General features: G+C 30.6%; 2 protein-coding genes across 5 annotated transcripts; one reads left to right on the top strand and one right to left on the bottom strand.

Moving 5' to 3' along the window:
- Positions 1-645: 645 nt before the first annotated feature.
- On the bottom strand, positions 646-3152 carry LOC148303213 (engulfment and cell motility protein 1-like). The gene has a single exon (XM_088270341.1). It carries the CDS (start codon positions 2966-2968, stop codon positions 773-775), a length of 2196 nt encoding a protein of 731 aa, XP_088126467.1. The 5' UTR covers positions 2969-3152; the 3' UTR covers positions 646-772.
- A 201-nt stretch (positions 3153-3353) lies between these two features.
- On the top strand, positions 3354-15718 carry LOC148303212 (protein croquemort-like). Of its 4 annotated transcripts, none has more exons than XM_088270348.1 (9): positions 3354-3604; positions 8031-8192; positions 10802-10981; positions 11917-12042; positions 12397-12606; positions 12715-12926; positions 13671-13934; positions 14288-14395; positions 15299-15718. In XM_088270348.1, the coding sequence occupies exons 2-9, from the start codon at positions 8070-8072 to the stop codon at positions 15534-15536; spliced, it is 1461 nt and encodes a 486-aa protein (XP_088126474.1). In that variant the 5' UTR covers positions 3354-3604; positions 8031-8069; the 3' UTR covers positions 15537-15718. The 4 variants fall into 4 exon arrangements, with proteins under 4 accessions (XP_088126474.1, XP_088126471.1, XP_088126473.1 ...); XM_088270345.1 differs by having other exon boundaries at positions 3354-3688; XM_088270347.1 differs by lacking the exon at positions 3354-3604 and adding an exon at positions 3808-3897.
- Positions 15719-24313: the final 8595 nt, after the last annotated feature.

The following is a 24313-nucleotide window of genomic DNA, read 5'->3' as shown; positions in this document are numbered from 1 at the left end:
CACATTGCAATAGGTAAACAAAAAAAAAATACTAACCTGCGAGATAGGCTATCAGTAGTTTGAGAGTTGATGTAATCAATAACTTTGTTCAAACTTTCTACTGGGTCAAATTGACTGGTGTATAAATCTCACACATTAATGAAAATAAGGGTGAGAATTATTGATGGTCATCAATAAACAGTACATGGGTCCTTATGAATACATATTCCTGCATAATTTAGAATCTATGTTGCTACAATTTATATAAAACATTTTTGTTCTTACTTATTATAAACATACATAATATTTAAACTCTAAGGATTTTTTAAAAAATATCCACTGATATGTATATACAAATACCTTATTTGTTTGTTAGCTAGATAACTAAAAATTATTCAAGGAATGGTTGCATATCCAATTTTGGCACATTTTGTGAATAGTATTGTATTATATTTATATAAATTAAAATATGAAACGAAGTGACTTTCCTGAATGTGCAGACCATCAAGTTTGATCAAATGTACACTTTTTTCTCCAAATTTATTACCAATAATCTTTTGAATTATTACTATGGAATCAATTTGAATTTACTGTGTTTTGTAAATACAAATCAATTATTAATTGATACAACTCTTAAAAAAATACACAGAAAAATAAAAATATACATTTGGTACTAATAAAGATTATTGCATCTGCAACATGTATTCTTTTGTAGAGCGATTATATTTATTGTTCTAATTCTAGATATGAATAGTGTTGCTGATTTTTAATTATTAAAGACAACTTCATTCATTTATTTTAAATCATAATAAAAATCATAGTTTTCTGGTTCGGGAGGTATTGGTGGCGGATCCTGAGGAATATCAATTCCCTCGGCATCTAAAAGTCTCAGTTTAATATCCATGGACAGTAATGTTTCCAGATCATTTTCGCACATTTTGCTGACCATTTTGTTTCCTAATAGTGCATTAATGCCATCCGTCCAATAGTCAAATACTTGTTCATCAGGAGCAACAAAGTCCAAGGAAGTCATGTCGGTAGAATCTGTAGTAATGGAAAATGCCAATTGGTGAGTAGTTTTTCTACCTTTCATATCTTTCATATGCGGACATTCTTTCCCTGTTATCAGTCCTTTGATATCCGATACTGCCAATTTATTTCCCAACTCTTCCAAACTCGGGTTACTCTTTTCGTCGCAATCTCCATAGTGGATTATTTTATGGTTAGGTGAGAGTCGAACAAACCAAAACTTATCTTTAATTCTCTGTCCCCGGGGTGAATACTTAGTGAACCTCGTGCCGTCCACCAACAAACCGAGCCTTTGCTGTTCGATCAAACTCATTATTTCGGGGGTGATTTGTTCTTTTAATTCTACGATAGGTCTCGCGTGAGACTCCCACTCTTCTCGGCTGGTGCGTTCTTGTTGCCATATTTGGGTGATTTCGGAGTATGTCAGTTGTTGTATCTTCTGTTTGAATTTGTCCAGTCCCATAGGGTGAGAAGATAACGCCCTCAAGATCTGTTCTCTAACAACACTAAATACCTTAACAAAATCTTCAGTAGTAGCTCTCATTTCTTTCCATGTTTTATTCAATAAAATTATGCAAATACAAAAGAATTCTTCAAATGGATGGTCATGCGTAAAGAACATGGGATGATAAGTCTGTCCCTGTTCACTCGGAGACTCTTTAATTCTTAAAATGTCACTCAGCAATTTCACTAATTCAATGCTCGTTCTTCCGAAGGGACATTCGTGTTCATCCGATCTGCAACTATTCTCCAGAACTACTTTAGTGTATGATTCTGTATGATTTCTAGCAAAATATATCATGCAGTCTAAAGCCAGCATTCCGGGAGTATTCTCTTCACCAAAGTCAGCTATAGGATTCATGTCATTCTTGAAACCTAATTTCTTAAAATCTTTATTTAACCCTATTTGGCGCCGGGCACTTACATCAAGGCTCGTATTGCTTCCATCATTATCGAAAGCAAATCGACGAAGTTCTTTAAGCTTTTCCAGAGCGTCGGAATCTTGCGGGTCAATTTTAATCATTCTCTGATCCAATAAACTGAGCGTGAGAGTTTGTAAAACATACAATTGGTGGGCCATCTCGGTACCTACATTCCCAGGAGCTTGTATTACATGACACCAGATGACGTTTCGAACTTGTTTGGAAGACAAAGTGGCCGACATGTACTTGCGTTTTGATAAATCCGCTTTTAAAAATAAGGCATTAATGAGAGCTATAGTATTTTGTTGAATTACTTGATTATCGGAAGAGGACTGGAGGTGCATAACCAAGTTGGGGATAGTTATTTCTCTTTCAACCAGAGCACTTTTACTACTGCTGTTCAGTACCACATTCTCCAATATGGACAAACATGCCTGGACAACTTTGTAGTCCTGTGATACAGATTGATTGTTCACAAAGCTCGCAATTTTGGCAATGAAAGGAGTTTCCAAAATATCCCATGATATCACACCGTGATCCATCAACTCCACAAATGAGGATAAAGCGTGCGCCAGAGCGGGTCCTTTAAATTTATTTCCTTCTATGTTATTGACAATAAGCGTTAACCCCTTTTTGTTGATGAATTCTAAAGCAAAAGTAATGTCTGCACTCAGCCGGGCGAGTTTATCGAGGGCGCTCGTCTTGTCTTCATTGTTACTAGAATTAACCTTTAACAATATTTCTTCTACAGTTTTCGATGGGGATTGGTCTAATGTCAGAATGGATCCATTTTTTATTTCATTTCTGTTTTTTTCAGTGATGTAATTGTTATTGTTTTCGGAAAATTGTAGAGCATAATGTTCCGGATTCGGAAGACCCCAGAAGTTACAGAGCTCCTGGATTATGCCGGTTAATGGTTGACGTTGATTAAACTCAATAAGCTGAGGTACTTTATCGGGTTCGTTGATCATCTGCACAGCAATTTTAACAATGTTAGAATCCTTCATGATTCCGGCTATTTTTGTTTTCGTACTCATTTACAGAAAATAATGACAGACTCTGTATTTCGAAATAATGTTGCCTAAATTTCACATCACTGATGAAACGACATTTATTCAAAGTCAGACTTAAAGGTAATATGTATTCACATTATCTTCAACGGTGAATGAAAAAGACAACACCCAATACAAAATGGCATTAAAATACACATAGTAAATAGAAATGACTAAAAAACCTAAATATTGTTCCATAGATTACTGAATGTAATTAAGGTAGGTACCCATATACATTTGTGCGATCGTTAGATAATCATATTTTACATTTGTGCGATCGTTAGATAATTTTATGAACGTAGCACTTTACTCGGACAAAGACTAAAAACTAAAAAAAAAGTGAAATGTCAAATATGTGTCAAATCACGTCAGATGTCATAAATATGTTTTCGATTACTGATTACAGTGTTGTATTATTCGCGTTTATGCGTCGAATATTGTTATTGTTAGTAGTCTTGAACTGGTCTTGAGCATGCGGACGTCTGATGAACTTGTTTCGTTATAATTTTTAAATGTGCTAGTTTTACTACAGTAAAGCTACACGAGGCGTCTCGCAATGTTATTTATTTTTACTTGAACAAAAATATTCTAGAATAAACTAAATATTTATTGTAAAAAAAGGTATTTTTAAAAGCTGTTATTGTTATTAAATTACTAATTTTATATTTGATTATTTGGTTATGCCAAGCTCATCGCAGCAGAAAGGTATTTATATTTATTTTTTACTAGTGAATGTTTTTTTCGAATACGTGTGTACTTGTATGACGAAATTATTGTTTTTATGCAATGGCCATTGTACCAGGCTGCGATTGCCTCTGGCGTTTAGTCATTTTTCGTTACCAAACAAGTTGGGTTAGCGTTCATTTAACATATTTCTTCTTCAATATGCTTTGTGTGTTGTCTATTTAATAAAGGTAAATAAAACATTAATTGTAATAAAAAAATGTTTCAATTTAAACACATTTTACAATCGATATTTTTTAAATATATTTCTTTTAATATATTGTTTTAAGTATGGTTGTGTTTCCATAGGTACCAGATTAGTATATTCTCACTTAAATATATTATTTTTATTCTGTTTTTATAGATAGTATGTGAATTTTATAAAATATATATATATATATATATTTACTTTGATGTATAAAAGTGCTTTAAAATAAGTCATATTTTTATTTTTGTGTCTACTGTTTGTTGAAATACTTTCACCATGATTGATTTAAGGCATGGACAGCATTTACAAATGAAATTGTTATCAGAAATACAAATGAATGCAACATATTTTCTTTGTCTTACAATTGCAGAACAAAAGTTTGCATATAATTTATCAAAGTGTGTGTTGTGTTGGTCTTTATTTATTCTGTTTTTAGTATTAGCATTTTTTAAGATTAGGAATAGTATTGTAGTATTATATTTCTAGTTGTAGATTACAGCAATGAAGAACATTACCTGTTGACTAGATCAAATAATTTGTTATGTAAATAATTATGCATTTATATAATACATTATTGTTAAAAAAGATAATTATCTCCTACTAAAGATAAGGATATTCAGACTATATATATAATGATTGATGTTAACATAATTAATAAAGAATTTCGTGTTAATTACCTTTTGAAACCTTATATGTTCAGTTTGCGATATAAGTAGATAGGATTAGGTAGCATCAGTGAAACCAATTCTTTCAACAACATGAATTTTAAAACATAGTATATTGAATATTTAAAAATATATTTTACAAAAAGCAGGTGAGTTGAATCCCATATTTCTGATTAAGACATTAAAACCTTTTAGTCTTATGTAATTAGATAATTTTTTACACATTTGATCATTTTAACTTATTATAATTCCTATTATTTACTTTTTATAAATAATAACAATACAATGAAACTAATTGGTGCAAGAGTTTCTTTAATATTAAATATTTTGTATCGTTTTTTCGAAAATATATTTTAGTGAAGTATTTATATTTTCATTATATAAGATATATTTCAAATTTATTTATTTTTGTAGGCCTAAGAAGCTCATTATAAAAATAATAATAGAATTATCATACAATATGTTTTGAATATTGAAAGCATTAACTTTGTGGATCATATTGGTATATTATTTCGAGAAATAAAAATACTTTGTGTTCTGATCCACTCACATTTTTATTAACCAACTAGTTTCGGCAACACCCTGTTGCCCTCTTCAGGGTTTATTTATAAAAAATAAACCCTGTTTATTTATTTAGTAATAAATAAACCCTGAAGAGGGCAACAGGTTGTTGCCGAAACTAGTTGGTTAATAAAAATGTGAGTGGATCAGAACACAAAGCATTTTTATTTCTCGAAATAATATATCATACAATAGACTCAAACCATGAAACTGGCTTAAGAATACACTCTTAGATAGGAAAATTTACTTCCTATTAGGAAAACTGTTTTATGCGTGCATGTACGATTAGGCTTCCTTTTCCACATAGTAAAATGAAATTTCTGTTTGCTTAATATGTTTTTAATGAAAGTTATATATACTTGGTAAATACCACTATTTATTTTAATCTATTGTGACACTTGTTTTGATGCAATCCGGATCATTTTCAAACACGGTTCATTTTACAGTGATTGAAAATGATACAGAATGTATCGAAACACGTGTCACAATAGGTTTTAAGAAATACTGGTATTTACAAAGTAAATCTTTAAACAAAAATAGAAAGATATTACCCCAAAGTGACGGCTAAATCAATTAATGAAAATGTGTTATCTGTCGTTGAGTCATTAGTTCATAGTTATAGTTGCTGATTCATTTGCAATAAATGAGAAGATACCCTGTCAATTATATTGTTTTTTCTAGTTTTATAAGTATGCAAATGATTAATCATTATTTGTCTTGACATTTTTTTTCCTATAAAACTAAATTTTGCCAGTTTTGCAAGTGTAAATTAATATTTATCCATGAATTTTTTTATAGTTGAGGAAATTAAGTGTATTTATATAGGTTTATTTATTTTATAGTATTTTGGTGTACACAGCAAATTGAATAAAGTAGACGTTGTATTTGAAAGTTGAACTTTGAGTAATCATAAAAAAATGTAAATTCATTGATTTCACTTTTGCTTCGTACAGTGTATTAACCATTTTGTTTGTGTGTTTAGGTAACCAGAAGAATGATATTACACATTATGTTTTTAAATTACTTCACTGGGCAATATATGACTAAGTATATGATTTGCAATGCTTGTTGTACTTTGCACTGTGAATTATATAAATCTGATAATATTTATGATGCTTATTTGTAAAATAGTATGTTTTTATAATATCATTGATTTGATTTGATTAGCCGTATTATGGAAGCAAGATTTAAGAAAAAATAATACAATATAGATGGGTACATACGAATTATGTTTTAAAGACAAATTATTTATGTTCTTTGGGTTCCTTAATATTAATGATTTGTAGGTTTGAAGGCCTAAAGATACTTATACACATTAGTGGTAAATATAATAAAATAACAGTTCAACCAAGAAATGTCAGTACAAAACTTAAATCTAACATTAGTGGTCTTGTCCAATTTATACAAGTCTTTAACTATCCTTGTATGATTAAGGGTATGCAATCCGAGTTTTCTAGCCAATGCTGCTATTCTTCCTTTCTCCGGCTACTATTCCTTCTTCATTTTTATTCCTGTGAGGTAGTTATGTCCTTCACCCTATTGTTTATCTTCTCTCCTTTTTCTCTTATATGAGTGGAAGATATTTTAGACAACACATTGAGAGCGCATCGCTGATTACCTTGCCTTTTAATTTTTTGATGAAATGCTTTTGTCAAAAGTGGTTTAAAATAATATGACAATGTATATTTATATTTATTTAAGTGTGCTAATTTTTATAAACATTTATTATACAGACCTGAATGATGGAAGTTTAACTTCTGAAACATGTAGTCTATAATAAAACTCAAGTGGTAAAAAACAAGTGTTTTCTTTAATCATTTAAACATTTGTATATTACATAATTAATATTTTTCAATGACCCACCAAGCCACCTGACAGAGTTCTGTTTTTACACTTTTTTGCTAATATTACCTTTTTTCTAATTTGTAAAAAATAGCAACAGCAAGAGTTTGTACACAAACAAAAGAAAAATTAAACTATAACACAATTCTTAATATTTTAAATCTTAATCTCTGAAGCCTTCTTTTTTTTTGCCTTAGTTCGATATATTGGTTTTTATATTTTCCTTTACCGGCAATAAATAAAAAATGGAAGGAACTATTTATCAAATTGTTATATTTCCATATTGATTAAAAATGATGATATAATATAATCTAAAACTAAAATTATAATATCAATTTTGTTATCCTGGCTTAGGTGCTTCCACCTGCTTGGTTATATATTATTTTGATAAGAGCTATTCATCTAGATTTTACCAAATAATAAATAATGTGTGCACATATATATATATATATATATATATATATATATATATATATATATATATATATATATATATATATATATATATATATATATATATATATATATATATATATAAATATATATATAAATCTTATAATGAATAAAAATATAATTTATTTTGATTCATTATAAGATTATTTTTATTTTAACATTTAATTTTTTTTACAACTTTTGAATCCTTTTATATTCAAAACTTATTTACACTATTTTCAGCCATGATAATTTTCGATACAAGGTTTTTTTAAAATTTTTTATAAGTAATTTTATAATTTTGTAAAGGTAGAGACTGACCGGAGCATTTCGTCGTAACGTGTTACGTTACGATGCGATCATTCAGGCAGTCAGTACACCGAGCCGAGCGCTCCATCCATAGTTTTGGATGCTCGGTGATGCTCGCCGCGAGCGATGTTACGACGTTATATAGATATTAAATATTTTTAGGAGAATAAGAAAAAATAAATACTTGTTTAGATTTTTTTATACATGCTTTATCTAGGTACGATGTATCAAATAAATTTAATCTGTTCAGTGATTTATTTAAGAATGAATGTATGTTTTAAAAAAATAATTTTGATTGATGTTACAGATTATTTGCTCATTCTCAACTACATAGTTATCTGATACAATGGGATGTTGTACGAGGAAATGTGGCCTTATGGCGCAGATGATTGTTGGAATTTCGTTAAGCCTTATTTTTACTGTTCTAGTCATCATTTGGCCAACACTGTTCTACAGTATTTTGAAAACTGTAAGTACATATTCTTTTTTTAAAATTCTAACAAATTTGTATTCATAATAACAACAAAAGATAAACATAATGATGATGATAATAATATTGTTTTGAGTATTGGGGCTGTTTATTTTTACTAGTTTCACGAACCATATTTTCATATTGAATAAATATTCCATAAAACATTTAATATTATTGCAATACAATAAAAAAATTGTTTTGTACTGCGGATATTTTTTATAATTTTTTTGTTTTAATTGACTCCCTCCCTGGGAATCGAACTTGAGACCGCCAGTACGGTAGCCAAGCGTGCTGACCATTATACCACGGAGGCGGACATTTTTTCACTCTAATATTTATTCAATATTACCCTGGACTGGTACCTGAAGCGGAGGGCTGATCACCTTTCTTTCATGTGTTAACGCTCAAGATAACACTGCATCAATACAATGGAGTGACCTATGCACCATTAGAAGAAGAAAAATGTTTATTACCTCCAGCACGGTAGTCAAAAGCACCAAAGAATTCCCTACAGAGGTGCACAAATTGGCTTATCTTACATAGAAATAAATAATTAGCGTAGGGAGTTTCCCCGTTGTGTCACTAATATAATTGCTTTTTAGAATGTAAGTTCAATGCTTGCTCAAAACTGCAATTTTCGTAGTTCACCATTGTTACTCTGAGCCCCTGATTGTGAAATGCATTTTATGTATTGAAAGTGCCCTTTATTTTATTCATATTTTTATCTTGTCCGAGGTGGTGATAACAAAATTGTCCCAAAAGAGACATTAAAAAAAGTTATGATTAATGACTGTATTACAAATTTTTATATAACTGTTTTTATTTTTTATAATCAACGTACTAATATTTATACAGAAATATTACTCATTGAATTTATGCCATTATGATAATAATATATTATTATTATAAGTATATATTCTTGTTTAGCAATTTATTTATCTACGTCAATGAAAGATGTGTCTCCATCACTTATATATTACTCATACATATGTAGAGTATGATTATCCATGAGTTTGTCAATTTAAAAAAAAATGAAGTTGTTACATATAAATATGTACTTCTTTTTAATTAAAGTTTTACTTAGTAAATACTTATTCTTCTTCTAACCCTTATCCGCATCCTATGGTGGATATGGCTCTGCATCATATCAACGCAGTGTTATCTTGATTGTTACTTCCATGAAGGCAAGACAATCAATTCCGTGCTTCAGGTACCGTCCAGGGTAAATTCAATCAATTTTATATATAAATATTCAATCAATTTTAAAGTGAATAAGCCAGCACGCTAGCTGAATGTGCTAACTATTACTCTACAGAGGCGGACAAAAAATAAATACTTGCCCCATAGTAAGAAAATAGAGAATGATTTTTTTTATAAATATTGAATATGTTCAAAAATACACACTTTTTTATTTAGTACTTTTCTATTTCATCTATTCTTATTTGATTCAGAATAATTCACAGAAATCAAGCATAACAATACATAGATACATGTAAAATTGCAACATAGCTGTCGTATATATATATATATATATATATAGATCTTATGTAACCAGGTAAGATCTATAATGTTTATTTTTTTTTTAAAAGTCCGTTTGAAGAAAAATAACTGGTCACTGCGACTGTGCAGGTTCTTAATTTGAAAAAAAGAAGATCTTACTTTATCTATGTAAATTGGGTAACGAGGGTTCCATATATGGAAGTGGAATCATATATTTTAAAATACTGTACACCAAAGACATGTACACGATTTGAAACATTTCCATAATATTTTTTTAAATATTGTGAGATTCTTTTTACTATATAATTGTAATACTTTTTGTAATTACTTTTTACTAATAACTTTTTACTATAGCATACTATATAATTTATGAATTATACGATGATGTCATTTTCTTTTATTTGATTAGATTTTACGATTAATGTTGAAGTATTAGATTTCTAAGTGAAGTCTAAAGTAATGCCCTCTATTTTTTGAAAATATAGTATTTGTAATTAACTGCTCTGATAGTATTGTCTGGACTCATCATTTTTATAAAATTGACCATTCTTAAGATAGGTCTTTTGCAATGTCGCCAACAATATATACCTACATATATGAGTACATGTTTTCTTTAACAGTTGAAGTACTCATACTCAATTACATACTGATAACACAACACTGCAATTTCCATAGATGCAAATGTTCATTGGGTGCATTTACATGTATTTATATATATAAATGCTATTATTCTTGAATATGATTGAAAGTTTATTTTTATTTTTTTTTAATTAATATAAATTGTTTACATTTATTTAAATAACAATTTTAAACATTTTTTTTGCAGAGATCCATCAAACCACCTTGTGTGACTTGTCGGTGGAGTTCTTTTTGCATACATTTTTTTATTGTTTCTAACCATTTTAACCCGATATACACACAAAAAAGAGAGAAAAATTAAGAACATAAATTTTTTACAATTTTCATAAAATTAACTCTCGATCATTTACCCATTCCTTTATTTTGCCTTTGTTCTTTATTTTATTTTGACCTCTAAATATTGATGAACTGCTAGCATGAATGTGTATTAGATAGATAATATATATTTTATATTTTTTACTTTACAGATGTCTGTGTTAACAAGTACCTCATTTAGTTTTGATTTATGGAAGGAAACACCGTTACCAATTTATTTAGAATTATATTTGTATAATTTTACCAATAGTGAAGAAGTGATAAAAAATAATTCCATTAAACCTCACTTTCAAGATTTAGGACCATATACTTTTGAAGAAAGTCATTTAAAAGTAAGTATTATACACATGCACACACACACACACATATATGTATTTAAACCATGTGATATTTTCGTTTGTTTGCATATTATTTGATTAATATGTTATTCATAGTTTTATTAAGTTTGTTATCTATAGTTGGCCGTCATTTTAACCATCATACGCAACTAACAAATGGGTGATAACAGTAATCAAAGGGGGGCGATTCATGATACATATATATTTTTTCTGAACATAATCAGTTTCACGCTAACATTTGATTGTTTGAATAAGCATTCAAATTTAAATAATAGATTAATCATCGTTATACATATTCATTTATATGATTATTTTTCTTGAGTATGTTGTAATATTTTTTACAAATAATAGATTTAATCCTCAAGGGATATCTGTAAGATATCATAACTATCTATATCAAAATTACATATTATATATTAAAAATTATAACCAAGAGTTTTTTTATTTAACAAAATAGGTCCCGGAACTCAGTCAAGCTTTTTACTAAAAAAAATTAGTTCCATTACAATACCATATTTTATGATTTCAACCAATTATATACATACAGATTTTAATTACGTAAGCACAAACATTGTTTTGTCTGATTGATATTGAAATTAAAAAATAAATTAAATTATCCAAGAAAAAAGATGCCGGAACGCCTTTCTACCGCCTTACATGGGAAAAAAGTCCTGATTATAACAAATACTTAAAAAGTTATAGTTATTTTTTTACATTAATTACATTAAAAATAAATTTATGAATGTAATAGTTTGTCAATATTCCGTATAGTATAGCTACTATACTATAGTATGTATTATTAACAAAATTATGTTGTTATTTTATTATTTATCATTAATAAATTACATGATATGATGATTGATTTAATTTTTTTACTTGATTTAATTCACCATTATAATTGATTTAAACCAAATATTTTGATTTTTTAGGTTAACATATCATGGCATGATAATGGGACTGTAACATTCTTGACACGAAGAAGTTGGATTTTTCGTCCTGACTTAACTAATGGAGATTTATCTGATGAAATATCAAATATTAATATGGTTTCTCTTGTAAGTACTTGTTGTATATCATTCTTATTTTCCTTAAGTTAGGTTTTTATTTTATAAAATGTTATATTACTATATGTGAATCTACGATTAATATGTTCTATCATATAGTAAATAAACATATAACAATGGACTATCGCCGAGTATGACTGTAGTAAATATCTGTTCTGGGTCTTTTGTAAGGGGCCATGTTTCACAGCAGTGTAAGAGAATATGTAAAATCCGGTTTGATTCACATCTCCAGATGGCCTTCATATTCTTGGATACGGTGCCTAAATGGATACGGTCCTAAACGCACCCCATGGTCTTCAGATATTAAGGTTATAATAAATGTACTAATTTCTCACCATTTTTCAGACTGCGGCTTACTTTGTTCGTGATAAATCATCCCTTATACGCATCGGTCTTAATTCTGCTTTGAACCTTTACTCTGAACCGTTGATTGTAACAAAGACAGCCAGAGAACTTTTGTTTGATGGATATGAAGACAGGTTATTGACTGTTATCCAATCATTAAATATTTCTGAAATATCACTGCCATTTGATAAATTTGGATGGTTTTATGGTGTAAGTATTTTACTATAGGTACATTTTAAAATTGACTGAATATTACAATGAAATGTTTGAGTGCTTTATTTGTAATATTTATTTTTAATGTTTGTATAAATCTTGCAGCGTAATAATTCGGATATTTACGATGGGTGGTGGAACATTCAAACGGGAGCTAATGGTTTGGACAGATTAGGAGAAATGGACTTGTGGAATTTTAAAAATAAAGTAGATTTTTATGATGGAGAATGTGGAGCAGTTAAAGGATCAACTGGTGAATTATTTCCTCCTAGAACAAATCCTGATACTGTTACCGTTTTCGCCTCAGATATTTGTTCGTAAGTTAAATAAAATAATTTTATTTTTACACTATATTTAAGAACACAAATATAAATTATAGTGCAGCATTCAGTCTTTCTTTCTGAAGAACTAATATAAATGTACTGACTAAATTAGGCATGACATGTTCTGTAAGGTAATATCACTTTTGCCATTTGCCATTATTCTTTTTTGATATCCCAAGTATTTAATTTATCTTACACAATTTAACTGGGTTTTTGTCACAAAATAAAGTTAACTCAATTAATTTAGGAAAATACAATTTTTGAATATTGTAATTTTATTTGTACATATTTATTATGTTATGGAAAAAAGAGAAAGCAATATGATTCAAATTGCAACAGTGGAAATTTTCCAAAAAAGTAGACTTAAAACTTTCAGAAAACTTCAGAAACATGGAAACAGATCGACAGTCCAATGTGATATTGCTCATTACTGATTCCATTTTGTTCAGCAATTTTTCCAATACGCATGACCATCGGCAGGTTAATCCTGTGTATGTATGTATATATATACTGACACTGTCTTTAGGATTATACAAACTAATTCTCCGCATAATTTCAGGACCATCAATAATACCGCAGAACCTCTGATAAAAATGCATATTGAAATGCACATTCCTTTCAGTCTCTAAACTAATAAACACATTATTATTGATATTTCTTGATGGAATTTCACTGTAACAATATAAATATGTACTGTTGCTCAAAAGGAGAAGATAAGGTATTTATTTTGCATTTCAGATATATGTCTCTGAAGAGGAATGGGTCCACTGTTGTAGAAAACTTAGACGGAGCAGTTTTTACGGGAGACGACTCACCATTTGACAATGGAGCGAATTACCCAGAAGAAGCATGTTTTTGTCCCGTCGGAAGTATCTGCACTCCAGCCGGAACCAGGAATGTTTCATTATGCAAATTTGGAGCACCAGCTTTTGTTTCTTATCCACACTTCTACTTGTCTGACCCTGAGTACACTTCTAGAATTGATGGCCTCCATCCAAATGAGTGAGGATTGATTTATTACTTTTATTATTTTTTAGAAAAGAATAACCCACAGAGCTTCTATTCTACAGGTAGGTACCGAGGATATGAAAAATATATCGCAAAAACTGAAACTTATTCAAAATATGTAAATCTTTCTTGAATTAATTTTGTAATAGGCAGATTTGCAAATAAATTATTCCAAAAATTCATGAAACAATTGGTACTCTTCTTATTGAAATCTGAAAGGAAAAAATGGATATAGAAATAAGTGAAAACATATCTAACTTAATTATTTGTTTACGAGATTGAAATGTTGATTTTTAAATATATATATGTATACATATAACAATATGTAATACACATTAATATTCCAGAACTAACGACCAATTCCAGTTAGCTTTAAATCTAGCTACAGGAATACCGCTGTTTGTACGAGCCCAATTACAAATCAATGTTTTTGTTCAAAGGATAGAACATATTCAGTGAGTATTAATTTGATATATTTTTAGTAATACAATATAAATACCCACCATCTATAGCTTGCAGGTTCTACCAGATTAATGATAAATTGTTTTATATTAGTAAGTACTACATAAAAATGTGTTGAGATGGTTCGGGCATGTGAATAAAATGAGTGAAGAAAGAACAGTATTTTTTTTGAGGCAAAAGCAGTTGAAAATAGAAGCAGAGGTAGACTGAGGAAAACTTGGTATGGTTAAGTAATTCAAATACTGGTCAAGTCTGACTCCTGAGTCAGAATACTCAGCGGGTATGTATGAGGAGATGCATGAATGTGGAAGAGGCGAATATTGTTTGCAAAGACAGGGTTGGTGTGGTGTTCTATTCTCTCTACCTCCCCCTGCGGAAAGTGGCGTGATGATCAGTTAATTGTAATTTGTAAATATTTCAATTTTAATTGTCAGTTTTTTCTAAAATTTTGTTGTGATTTACGAGGGTCATAAGTAAAAAAAAGTCCCATATTTTTTAAAAAATATACAGCTTTATTATTTTCCTTAGCATTATACATCATTTTGAAGCTTAAAACCTACTATATTTTTCTACATGATCACCGTTTCTGTCTAAACACTTTTGCAGAAAATACTCCAACTTTTGTATCCCAAGTCATAAAATTCTGCTGCCATTCCAATTTACAAAATTTTAACTGAAAAATCATTCAAAAGTGCTTAGACAAAAACGGCAATTATGTAGAAAAATAGAGTAGGTTGTAAAGTTTAAAATGATGTACATATAATGCTAAGGAAAGCAATAAAGCTGTTTATTTAAAAAAAATATGGAACCTTATTATACGAATGACCTTTATAGTTTTGTTTTAGTGTGTTGAATACCACATTAGGTCCTATCTTCAAGTGCTGTTTATGTTTTAGCATGTTTGACGTCTTACCCGATAAGATCTTCTTCCCGATGCTTTGGTTTAAACAAGAAGTTACCATTACCAAAGACTTAGCCAAGCAAGCCAAACTTGCCGCCTCGATTGAGGGCATCATGAGTGCCGTATTCTACTCACTCATTGCAATAGGAGTGCTTCTGGTCGCTGTTGGAGTATTTGTTCTCGTTAAATACCCCCTGAGAAGGTCTGAATCTGAAACTTCCCTTATCAGATAGCTTCCAATACAAATAGGTTACGATGCCAAACTCCGAGTGCCTTGCCATTTTACTTACTTAAGAGGTCACAACTTTAACATTGTGAGACTGATGTCTGTCTACATATATGGAGCTTAACTTCAAAGGGAAAAAGGACATTTGAATGCTCTTTTGCAATGAAAAAAAAGATGTTATTATTTAATAATTTAAAAAAAAAAAAAAAATGAAAAAATATTGTTTTGGTGAAAAATACTACATTTAATTTGATGTTATAAAATAACTTACAAATGGCTTTAAAATGGAGCTAAAAAGAAGCGCATCTTCATCTATGGAGATGTGCTTCTTTTAATATGTAGAACCGATATGTAAAAAGAGTCAAAAAGTCAATACAGGTCAAATCTCTTTGTAGCGAATACCGAAGTAACGAAATTTCCAGTATAACGAATCTGCAATTCGTCCCCGGTAAACTTCCATATAAAATGTACTGCACCAAAATTCAATGTAGCGAAGCCGATCTCAGAATAACGAACTTTTTTTTTCAAAATTTTAAAATTATGTTACCATTTTACATAAAATTTCTCCGAATTCAGTTTGTTTTTGGCACTCGGTGACTAAACACGTGTTCAAAAGTGACCGCTGGTGAGCGTAACACGTGTCGTAAACGTGATAAATCTCCAAGTTTTTGTTTTTGTTCGTACGTACCTACTTACCTACTGCTGTACTCATCCTTTGTGTTCCGGCGATTCTTAAACTTTTCAAAAACAATACGTCATTTATTTTTGTGTTAATTCAAAATGGACAAAAAACGAAGGCAATTCACGTTAAAAGAGAAATTAAGTATTTTGGAAGAAATCGACTCTGGGAAGAAAAAGAATGAGGTTGCCAAAGCACATGGAATAGCACCTTCTACTCTTTCAACCTTTTTAAAAGATCGAAAAAAGATAGAAGACCAGATTAAAGAAGTTTCAATGGGACCACAGAGAAAGAAGATTAGAGGTGCATTGAATGATAATGTGGATAAGGCCACATTCACATGGCTTCAAAATGTGAGGTCTCAAAATCTTCCCGTGAATGGACCATTGATTAGAAAAAAGGCATTGGAGTTTGCCAATATGATGAATGTTCAATCGTTCCAGGCAAGTGTCGGATGGCTCAACAGGTTTCGAGAACGGTATGGAATTTTATCTAAAGCTATTTGTGGAGAATCTAACAGTGTCCCACAAGAACGTGTTGCGGAATGGCGTGAAGGCGAAATAAAAAAAATAATTGCGGAATATGACAGAAGTAACATTTTCAATGCTGATGAAACTGGCATATTTTACCAATTGCTTCCTCACCGTACTTTAACATTCAAAGGAGATCCATGCAAGGGGGGCAAAAAATCAAAGGTTCGATTAACCGCATTATTTTGCTGCAATGCTTCAGGTACGGAAAAGTTTAAACCGTTAATAATAGGAAAATATGCAAACCCTCGATGTTTTAAAAACGTGCAATCACTTCCTTGCGATTACCGGGCAAACCAACGTGCCTGGATGACGCAGCATATTTTTAACGAATGGCTGATAAATCTTGACAGAAAAATGAATTACGAAAGAAGAAAAATCCTTTTGTTAATCGACAATTGTTCGGCCCATACGTTAACCTGTCAACTAAAACACGTACGAGTAGAATTTTTTCCTCCCAACTGCACAGCATTATTGCAACCGCTGGATTTGGGCATCATACGCGCCGTAAAGGTGCATTACAGGGGTCATTTATTAAACAAAATCCTAGCGAACATGCATTCTGAAGAAGTAAAAAAAATCGACGTGAAAGAAGCCTGCGATATGATTTGTGCTGCATGGTGGTCTGTAAAGGAGTCCACAATTTACAAATGTTGGGACAAATCGTCAGTGATTGAAGGTACCTATGTGGATACTATCGACGAATCACTGGAGATTGAAAATGAAGCAGAAGAAATTTATAGATCGGTAGTTCCTGTCTCTGCTGGTGTCTGCTTCCAAGATTATATCGAAGTAGATAAAAATGTGGTTGTTGCAGGCGAGCTGACGGAAAAGCAAATCGTTGAAAACGTACAGAACATTGAAAACGAATCTTCAGCGAATGAAGATGAGAATGAGAATGAAGCTATAATTGTTCCGCTTGAAGCGAAGGTTTCCTTAGTGGAAGCATTAAATGGACTGAAGAATGTTCGGGGTTACTTAAGCAGCTGCAGAAACGTGCCCGAAGATGTTTTAAAAAACATTTGTAACATTGAGAAGTCCATTTTTCAAGCCGCCAAAGAAAATTCTGTCCAAAAGAAAATTTCCGATTTTTTTATCAAAAAATAAAAACCTATTTGAACTTGGTTTTTAATTCACCTTTTTTTACTTGCTTATAAATGTCTTTTTTTGCAATAAAGTCTCACAGTTTGAAAATCATGGTTTCATTTCACTCGTGTCCTGTACTAGGTAGGTATCTATATTCTATTGATCACTGACCGGAAGATCGGGTGTAGTGTAACAGTAATTTAACTTGGGTGGGTATAATATGGCGATAAAATAAATTAAAAATGTGTCATATCCTTTACATCCAGTGTAACGAATTTTCAGTATAGCGAATTTATTTTTTGGTCCCGTGAAGTTCGTTATACCGAGATTTGACCTGTATAATGAAAATGTCATAATATACATGGAAAACGTGAGATTCCAAACCAATTCCCAAAATTGAAAAAAAAAACTTTTTTTTTTTTCGCATTTCCTGGAGCAAACAATTTATACAAATTTTAAGTTAGACTACATGTTTATAAACATTTATCTGGATTTCTGGATTTTTTATTATTTAGAAATAAGCCTTGGAATGGATAAACAGTCTTCCATAATATCTAGTCCGTGACTTGTAAAATGAAAACCTAGTTTAAGACATTAATATATAATAGAAAATGTCTATAAAATAGTTTAAACTCCTCAAAATCAGCTCATTTATTTCGAAATATGTCAATACAATAAAATAAACAAATTAAAATTTATTTGGAGATTGTTGGTAAGAGTATGATATTAACCCCTAAATGTATAAATTTGGGTAGGTATTTAGTTTTAAGTTTTTATACAATAAAATATGTTACAAATCTGCTTTGTTTTGAATTCTGACCCCTATCCGCACCCAATGATGCATAGGAGTTGGAGACATACACATAATGTAGATGAAGGAGCTCTGAGTGAAGGATTTTCCTGTTTTATGGAAAAGGAAATCGAGGAGGATGAATAAGGTAGGAAGGGAGAATAGGAAATATGTCTAGGGCACTTGACGTTGTATCATGTTACCATCAGTCCCAACTCAACACAGGGCGTGTAGCCTAATAGAGTTGGGGCATGTGACAATGTTTTTTGAGTAAATATAATAAAATAAAATAAATTTCAAGTAAATAAAACATTTGTCCGCCTCCGTGGTGTATGGTCAGCGAGTTTAGCTACCGTGCTGGAGGTCCCGGGTACGATTCCCAGGGAGGGGTGAACATAAATATTAGTGATTTAACACGGTAATATTTATTTAATATTACCCTGGACTGGTTCCTGAAGCGCAAGAATGATCACCTTGCCTTCATGTAAATAATGATCAAGATAACACTGCGTCAATTTGATGCAGTGATAAGGGTTATAATATAATAAATAAAACTTATTGTCTCACAAATAGTTCAAAGTTTTTATTATTTGTATAACTCAGTGCACAAGTAATTTTTTTTAATGAAATTATTTTGAACAATTAATCACTATTTTTGTATGTGATTAGTTTTTCTTTATCAAATGATATTTTAATTTACATGTAAGAAATTTTCCATTCGATTCCCAGGGGGGTTAAATAAATGTAAGGGATTTTTCACTCTAATATTTATTTAATATAACCCTAATGCTGGTACGTGATCACATTTCTTTAATGTATTTATGGATAGGTGCAGATAAGGGTTAAAAAAAACAAAACTGGAACTAAATCTTTCCATTAAAAAAACCAAAGGAATAATTTGCAAAAATACAATGTTCATTTGAACTATGGATACCATCGCTCAGTAACAAGTACTTCTGCTCAACACACCTGCTTGCGGCGAGGTCCAGTAGTCGAGAGAGAGAGAGTGTGGTCAAAACACAATATGGCTCCAGAGTATCTTAAGGAGCTGTGTATTCCACATGAATTGGTTGATAGACGTCTCACGCTTCGATCGGCTACAACATCTGCAATGGGCAAAGTGATCTTACCGGCTCGCAACCAACGCACTAAATTTGGCGAGCGTGCCTTTGCTGTTGCAGGACCGACGGCGTGGAATGCTCTTCCACCAATAGTTAGAAATAGTGAGAGTGAGATGATCTTTAGAAAAAGACTAAAAACACATTTGTTTGCTAAATCATTTCCACGCTAATATTTTCCCCAATTCATTCACAGTGAAGCGCTCTTGAGGTATTTTTTTTTACGAAAATGGTGCTATATAAGTTATCCAAATTTATTATTATTATTATTATTAGATCAAAGGAAAAAATAACTGCTTTGTACCAGAATTGGAACCCCTGTCTCCTGATAAGGTGCTTTATCCAGCTGAGCTGTGCAGACACTCGAATCGAGAAAGTAATGAATCTGTATCATAAAGGCCAAGTAACACTCATTAATGTCAATCATTTGAAACTAATCCCTCTTTTCATTTGTTACATGTTTGATTTTTATTTTAAGCTAGCCTTAAACAAAAAGACACAGAAAATAAACAAGTTTACTAATACTACTACTTATTTAGACATATTCGAGCACAAATGACTGGCTGAAAACCATAGGCTTCAGGAAAACATTTGAAAGTGAAGAGATTGTCAATTGTTTATTCTAAGCTACTTCAAAGTTTTATCAATAGATGTCACTTTTAAAAACTAAAATCTATGATTTTGAAGGACAAGGTATACATCAAATAATGTTCAAATAAAAAAATGTAAATATTACTTAATCCATTTTTCGACCATTTGTCAATTAAAAGGAAATTCAATTAAAAACCTCTATGGTTCCACCCCTTCAAATATGAAAAAAATGTCATATTTATTAAAAAGAATTCGAATGAGAAAATATTAAAATGTTGTAATACAGGAGTAAGTATATGGAAAATTATAATTTGGTCTCTTCAAAATACTTAACAAGTTTATTCAATAAAAAATATTTCCATACATATTGAAATAGATATAAATCTACATTTATTTTTAAAAAAAAATAGTTGTGAATGGGTAAATTAGCTAGTACGTAGATGATCCAATATTGAAGTTAACCATATAATTATTATTCAAAGACCCTTTAAAAAGATTCTGGCCACGGAGAGGTTAATGCCAGTTAACCTCCATTTGGCAGTAATTGCATAAAGTTGAGTACAGAGTAGAATTGGGTGAAATTCATACATAAAGTTTATTGCAGTGTATTTTTTTTAAATTTCAAATAGAAAGATTTTTTATTTGAAAATATAATTAATTAATATTTTTTTATTTCTAATAGAAGGATTTATTTTTGAAAAGATAATTAATTAATAATATTTTTATTTCTAAAAGAAGGATTTTATTTAATTTGATTAGATAATTAAGGAGTATTCGCAAGCACAGGATTCATTCCACCGGAGACCAACGGAGAAGCTCGATTTAAAAAAAAATGTATTCGTTTATTGGATTTTTCTGGAAAATGTATAGAAAAATAATTTTATATATTTTTTAAAACTCCTTACGTGTCAACAACTGTTTTCTTTTCAAAACTATATTATTCTTTCGAAGAAAAACTTATTTTAAAAATAAAAAACAATGTTTTAAGAAAAAAAACTTAAAATGTTACCTGAAATCAGAGAAAATTAAGTTGTGATTTGACAAATACTGGACCTTAAATAATAAAATTTTAACTTCTAATATAAGGATTTTATTTAATTTGAATAGGTAAATACAAAAAAATCGTCATTTTAATGGAATTCTTTAAAAGAATAATAGGAATGTAAAAGAATAATGGGGATGTAAAATAATACCGTCAATATTAAAAATAATAATTTAATTCCCGCCAAAAAGAAGCGATCGGAATGTGGTCAAGTGTGACGTCACGATGAGTTAGAATTTTATTACTTGACCTATATACTCGTACAAAGATTAGAAATAGTTCTACCTCATGAGGTTGCCATCTTTATTCCCAGTGTGTATGTGTGTGGAGCAGGAATCAACGGAGTGAAAAAAAATGTATTGGTTTTAATGATATTAATATAATTAACCAACATACAAAAACATGAAGATTTATTGATCATGAGGTTGCTACACTCCATATGATGAAATGTTTTAAAATTGGTAGTAAGAGTCCCAAATATTGGTTTATTAGACATATATCACAAGACTATCGGTAATATTCTTATTGAAATCTGTAGAGAAGTAAGGGAGATATGAAGGTTTAAATTTGAGATATTTTAATAAAATGAAAAACGGACACCGCCATACGTCATCAAATTTTACGTCACCGGGTGTGTTATGGCGCGTATCCCTTTATGTATCTGCTTTAGAGAGCTGTAATAGTAGTAGTGTAGTTTCTGTGACGTCATTCGTTGCCAACTTACGAAAACAACGTAAATACGTTACGGAGGCGAATTTGGCGAAAAAAATGATGAATGAAAATATTGATTATATGGGCTGTTATAAACACAAAACGAGCCTTACACAATCCTTTATAGGTTAAGTATGTTAATTAAGACATTCCTCCCGAGTGAAAAAATCCCATTGTAGGAGGTGCTACGATCGTTCTTTTACCCGGAATGAGTTGAATTATAATGAGCATTTTGCCTAGAATTTTCACTAAAATATTACATCAAATTATAGTTACTATGAACATAAACAGTAAACCCTAACCCACTTACATGTAGGAAAAGGTTATAAAACGGAAAAAGTAGACGTCCATGTAAGGTCATATGCGGTGTTGCACAAGTCGTAGCTAGAACTCGGAATCACTTGGACATTAGGTTATTCCAATTTTTCCGTATTACGAAGTTTTAACCTAATGTCTGAGAAGCTGCTCAAATATATTTGCTATACGATTATCACAGATATGTGTATGATTTGGCGATATGTACCTCATATTCAAAACTGTGTACACTGATCTCTCTTGTTATACGAATTAAAAATAAAACGGTGCAAAAAAAAGAAAATCGTTTAAAAATGCGTAACAGCAATTCGGAATTTCCTACATCTCGCGCACTACTCATTTAGTATAATTTTTAACACGTTTTTTTTACAAGGTATCGCGTGGAACGGGTTTACGGCGAAAATAAAGAGTTCAGTCCGTTTCGATGCATTCTGCATCATTTTCAAACACCGTGTTAGAAAATGATAGGGAATCCACCGAAGCACGTGTCACAATAGATTTTAAGAAATAATAAGAAATAAGTATTTACCAAAAACTAACTAACTAACTAACCATCACGCCGTTTCTCCGCAGGGGTAGGCAGAGAGAATAAAACTCGCCTTTTCCACGTTCATGCATCTCCTCATACGTATTTACCAAGTAAAACTAATTTTAAAAATGGGTAAATTTTACCACAAAGTCACCGCCGAATCAATAAATGTACATATTTTGTTGAATAACGGAACATTACTTCATTTTCGGGGAATTCGTTAGTTTTTGCCTTATTTTCTCAAATAAAAATTCCATATAATATTACGAGTTTTGTATTTACAAGCGATGATGAATTAATGATAATGATTCTACTAATTTTAGTGAACTGATTAACCGATTGTCATATAAATATTTATCCGAGATAATCCTTTCCTCGATGTTTTTACGTAACTAGTAGTTGCGTAAATGTCAAAAAGGAATTTTATACTTTAAATTAGATGTATTTTTGTAAATATAAAAAAAAACACAAATATAAAAAAAAACCTGATTAGGAAAATTTATCATCAAATAAATCAAATTTATCATAAATAGTTTTGTTACTCATATGGTTCTGCAATTTTAGCACAACGTTATATTCGAATACGCGCGTGTCTATATCTATCTATATTAGAAATGTGAGCTTTCTATTTTCTTTCTTTTTTATTTCATCAGACTGAGCACAGTAACGCGTGGCCGGGTACAGCTAGTATTTTTAAAAAAAGTATTAAAAAACACCTATGCCAAATTTGACCCATCCATGGAGTATATCGGACCGTCTTCATGATAATTGTATGACAATATCTCCTAAAGTAATTTTTGTTTAACCATCTACCTTCGGGTTATTTTCAGGCATATTTTTTTTATAAAAAAGCAAAAAAATCAAAACGTTTGTTGTCACAAAATATTGTCAGGTATGAAACCTGATGAAAATTTGTCAGTGTATCCGGTACGCATTAAATATTTTTGGAACAGATATCTTTTCTCGTGCGCGTAGGTCGTACGGGTTAGCGCGGAATGGTGAAGAAAACCGCGCGTATCACGTACGTTCGTATGTGTAGGGCGGTTAAAGACGTTTAGGAAAGGATGAATTATTTATCCTGAAGTACATTAGGTAATTTAGGAGTAATGAGTAAAAATTGGCCCAACTAGCCCATTCTACCATACTCACCATTTATTGAATAGTATTGTATATTTTCCATAGAAACCTTTTTGAAATTCCGCGTTGAATCAACAGCTTTTGCTTATTGATTATTGTCATTATGTAACAAGCGTAATGTTTTGGTTTTATAGCAAAAATATTTATGCAGGTAAATGCATACATAAGCGTGTTTACAATAGAGAAAGATAAACCATACTATGTATATAATCGTGATTAGATAAGTGATATACCTCCTTTATAATATTTATCTAGT

Source organism: Brachycentrus maculatus, unplaced genomic scaffold, assembly GCF_059751285.1.
Source record: "Brachycentrus maculatus isolate JH-2025_06_01 unplaced genomic scaffold, ASM5975128v1 h1tg000378l, whole genome shotgun sequence".
Lineage (NCBI taxonomy): Eukaryota > Metazoa > Arthropoda > Insecta > Trichoptera > Brachycentridae > Brachycentrus > Brachycentrus maculatus.
This window is presented reverse-complemented; position numbering and strand designations above follow the sequence as displayed.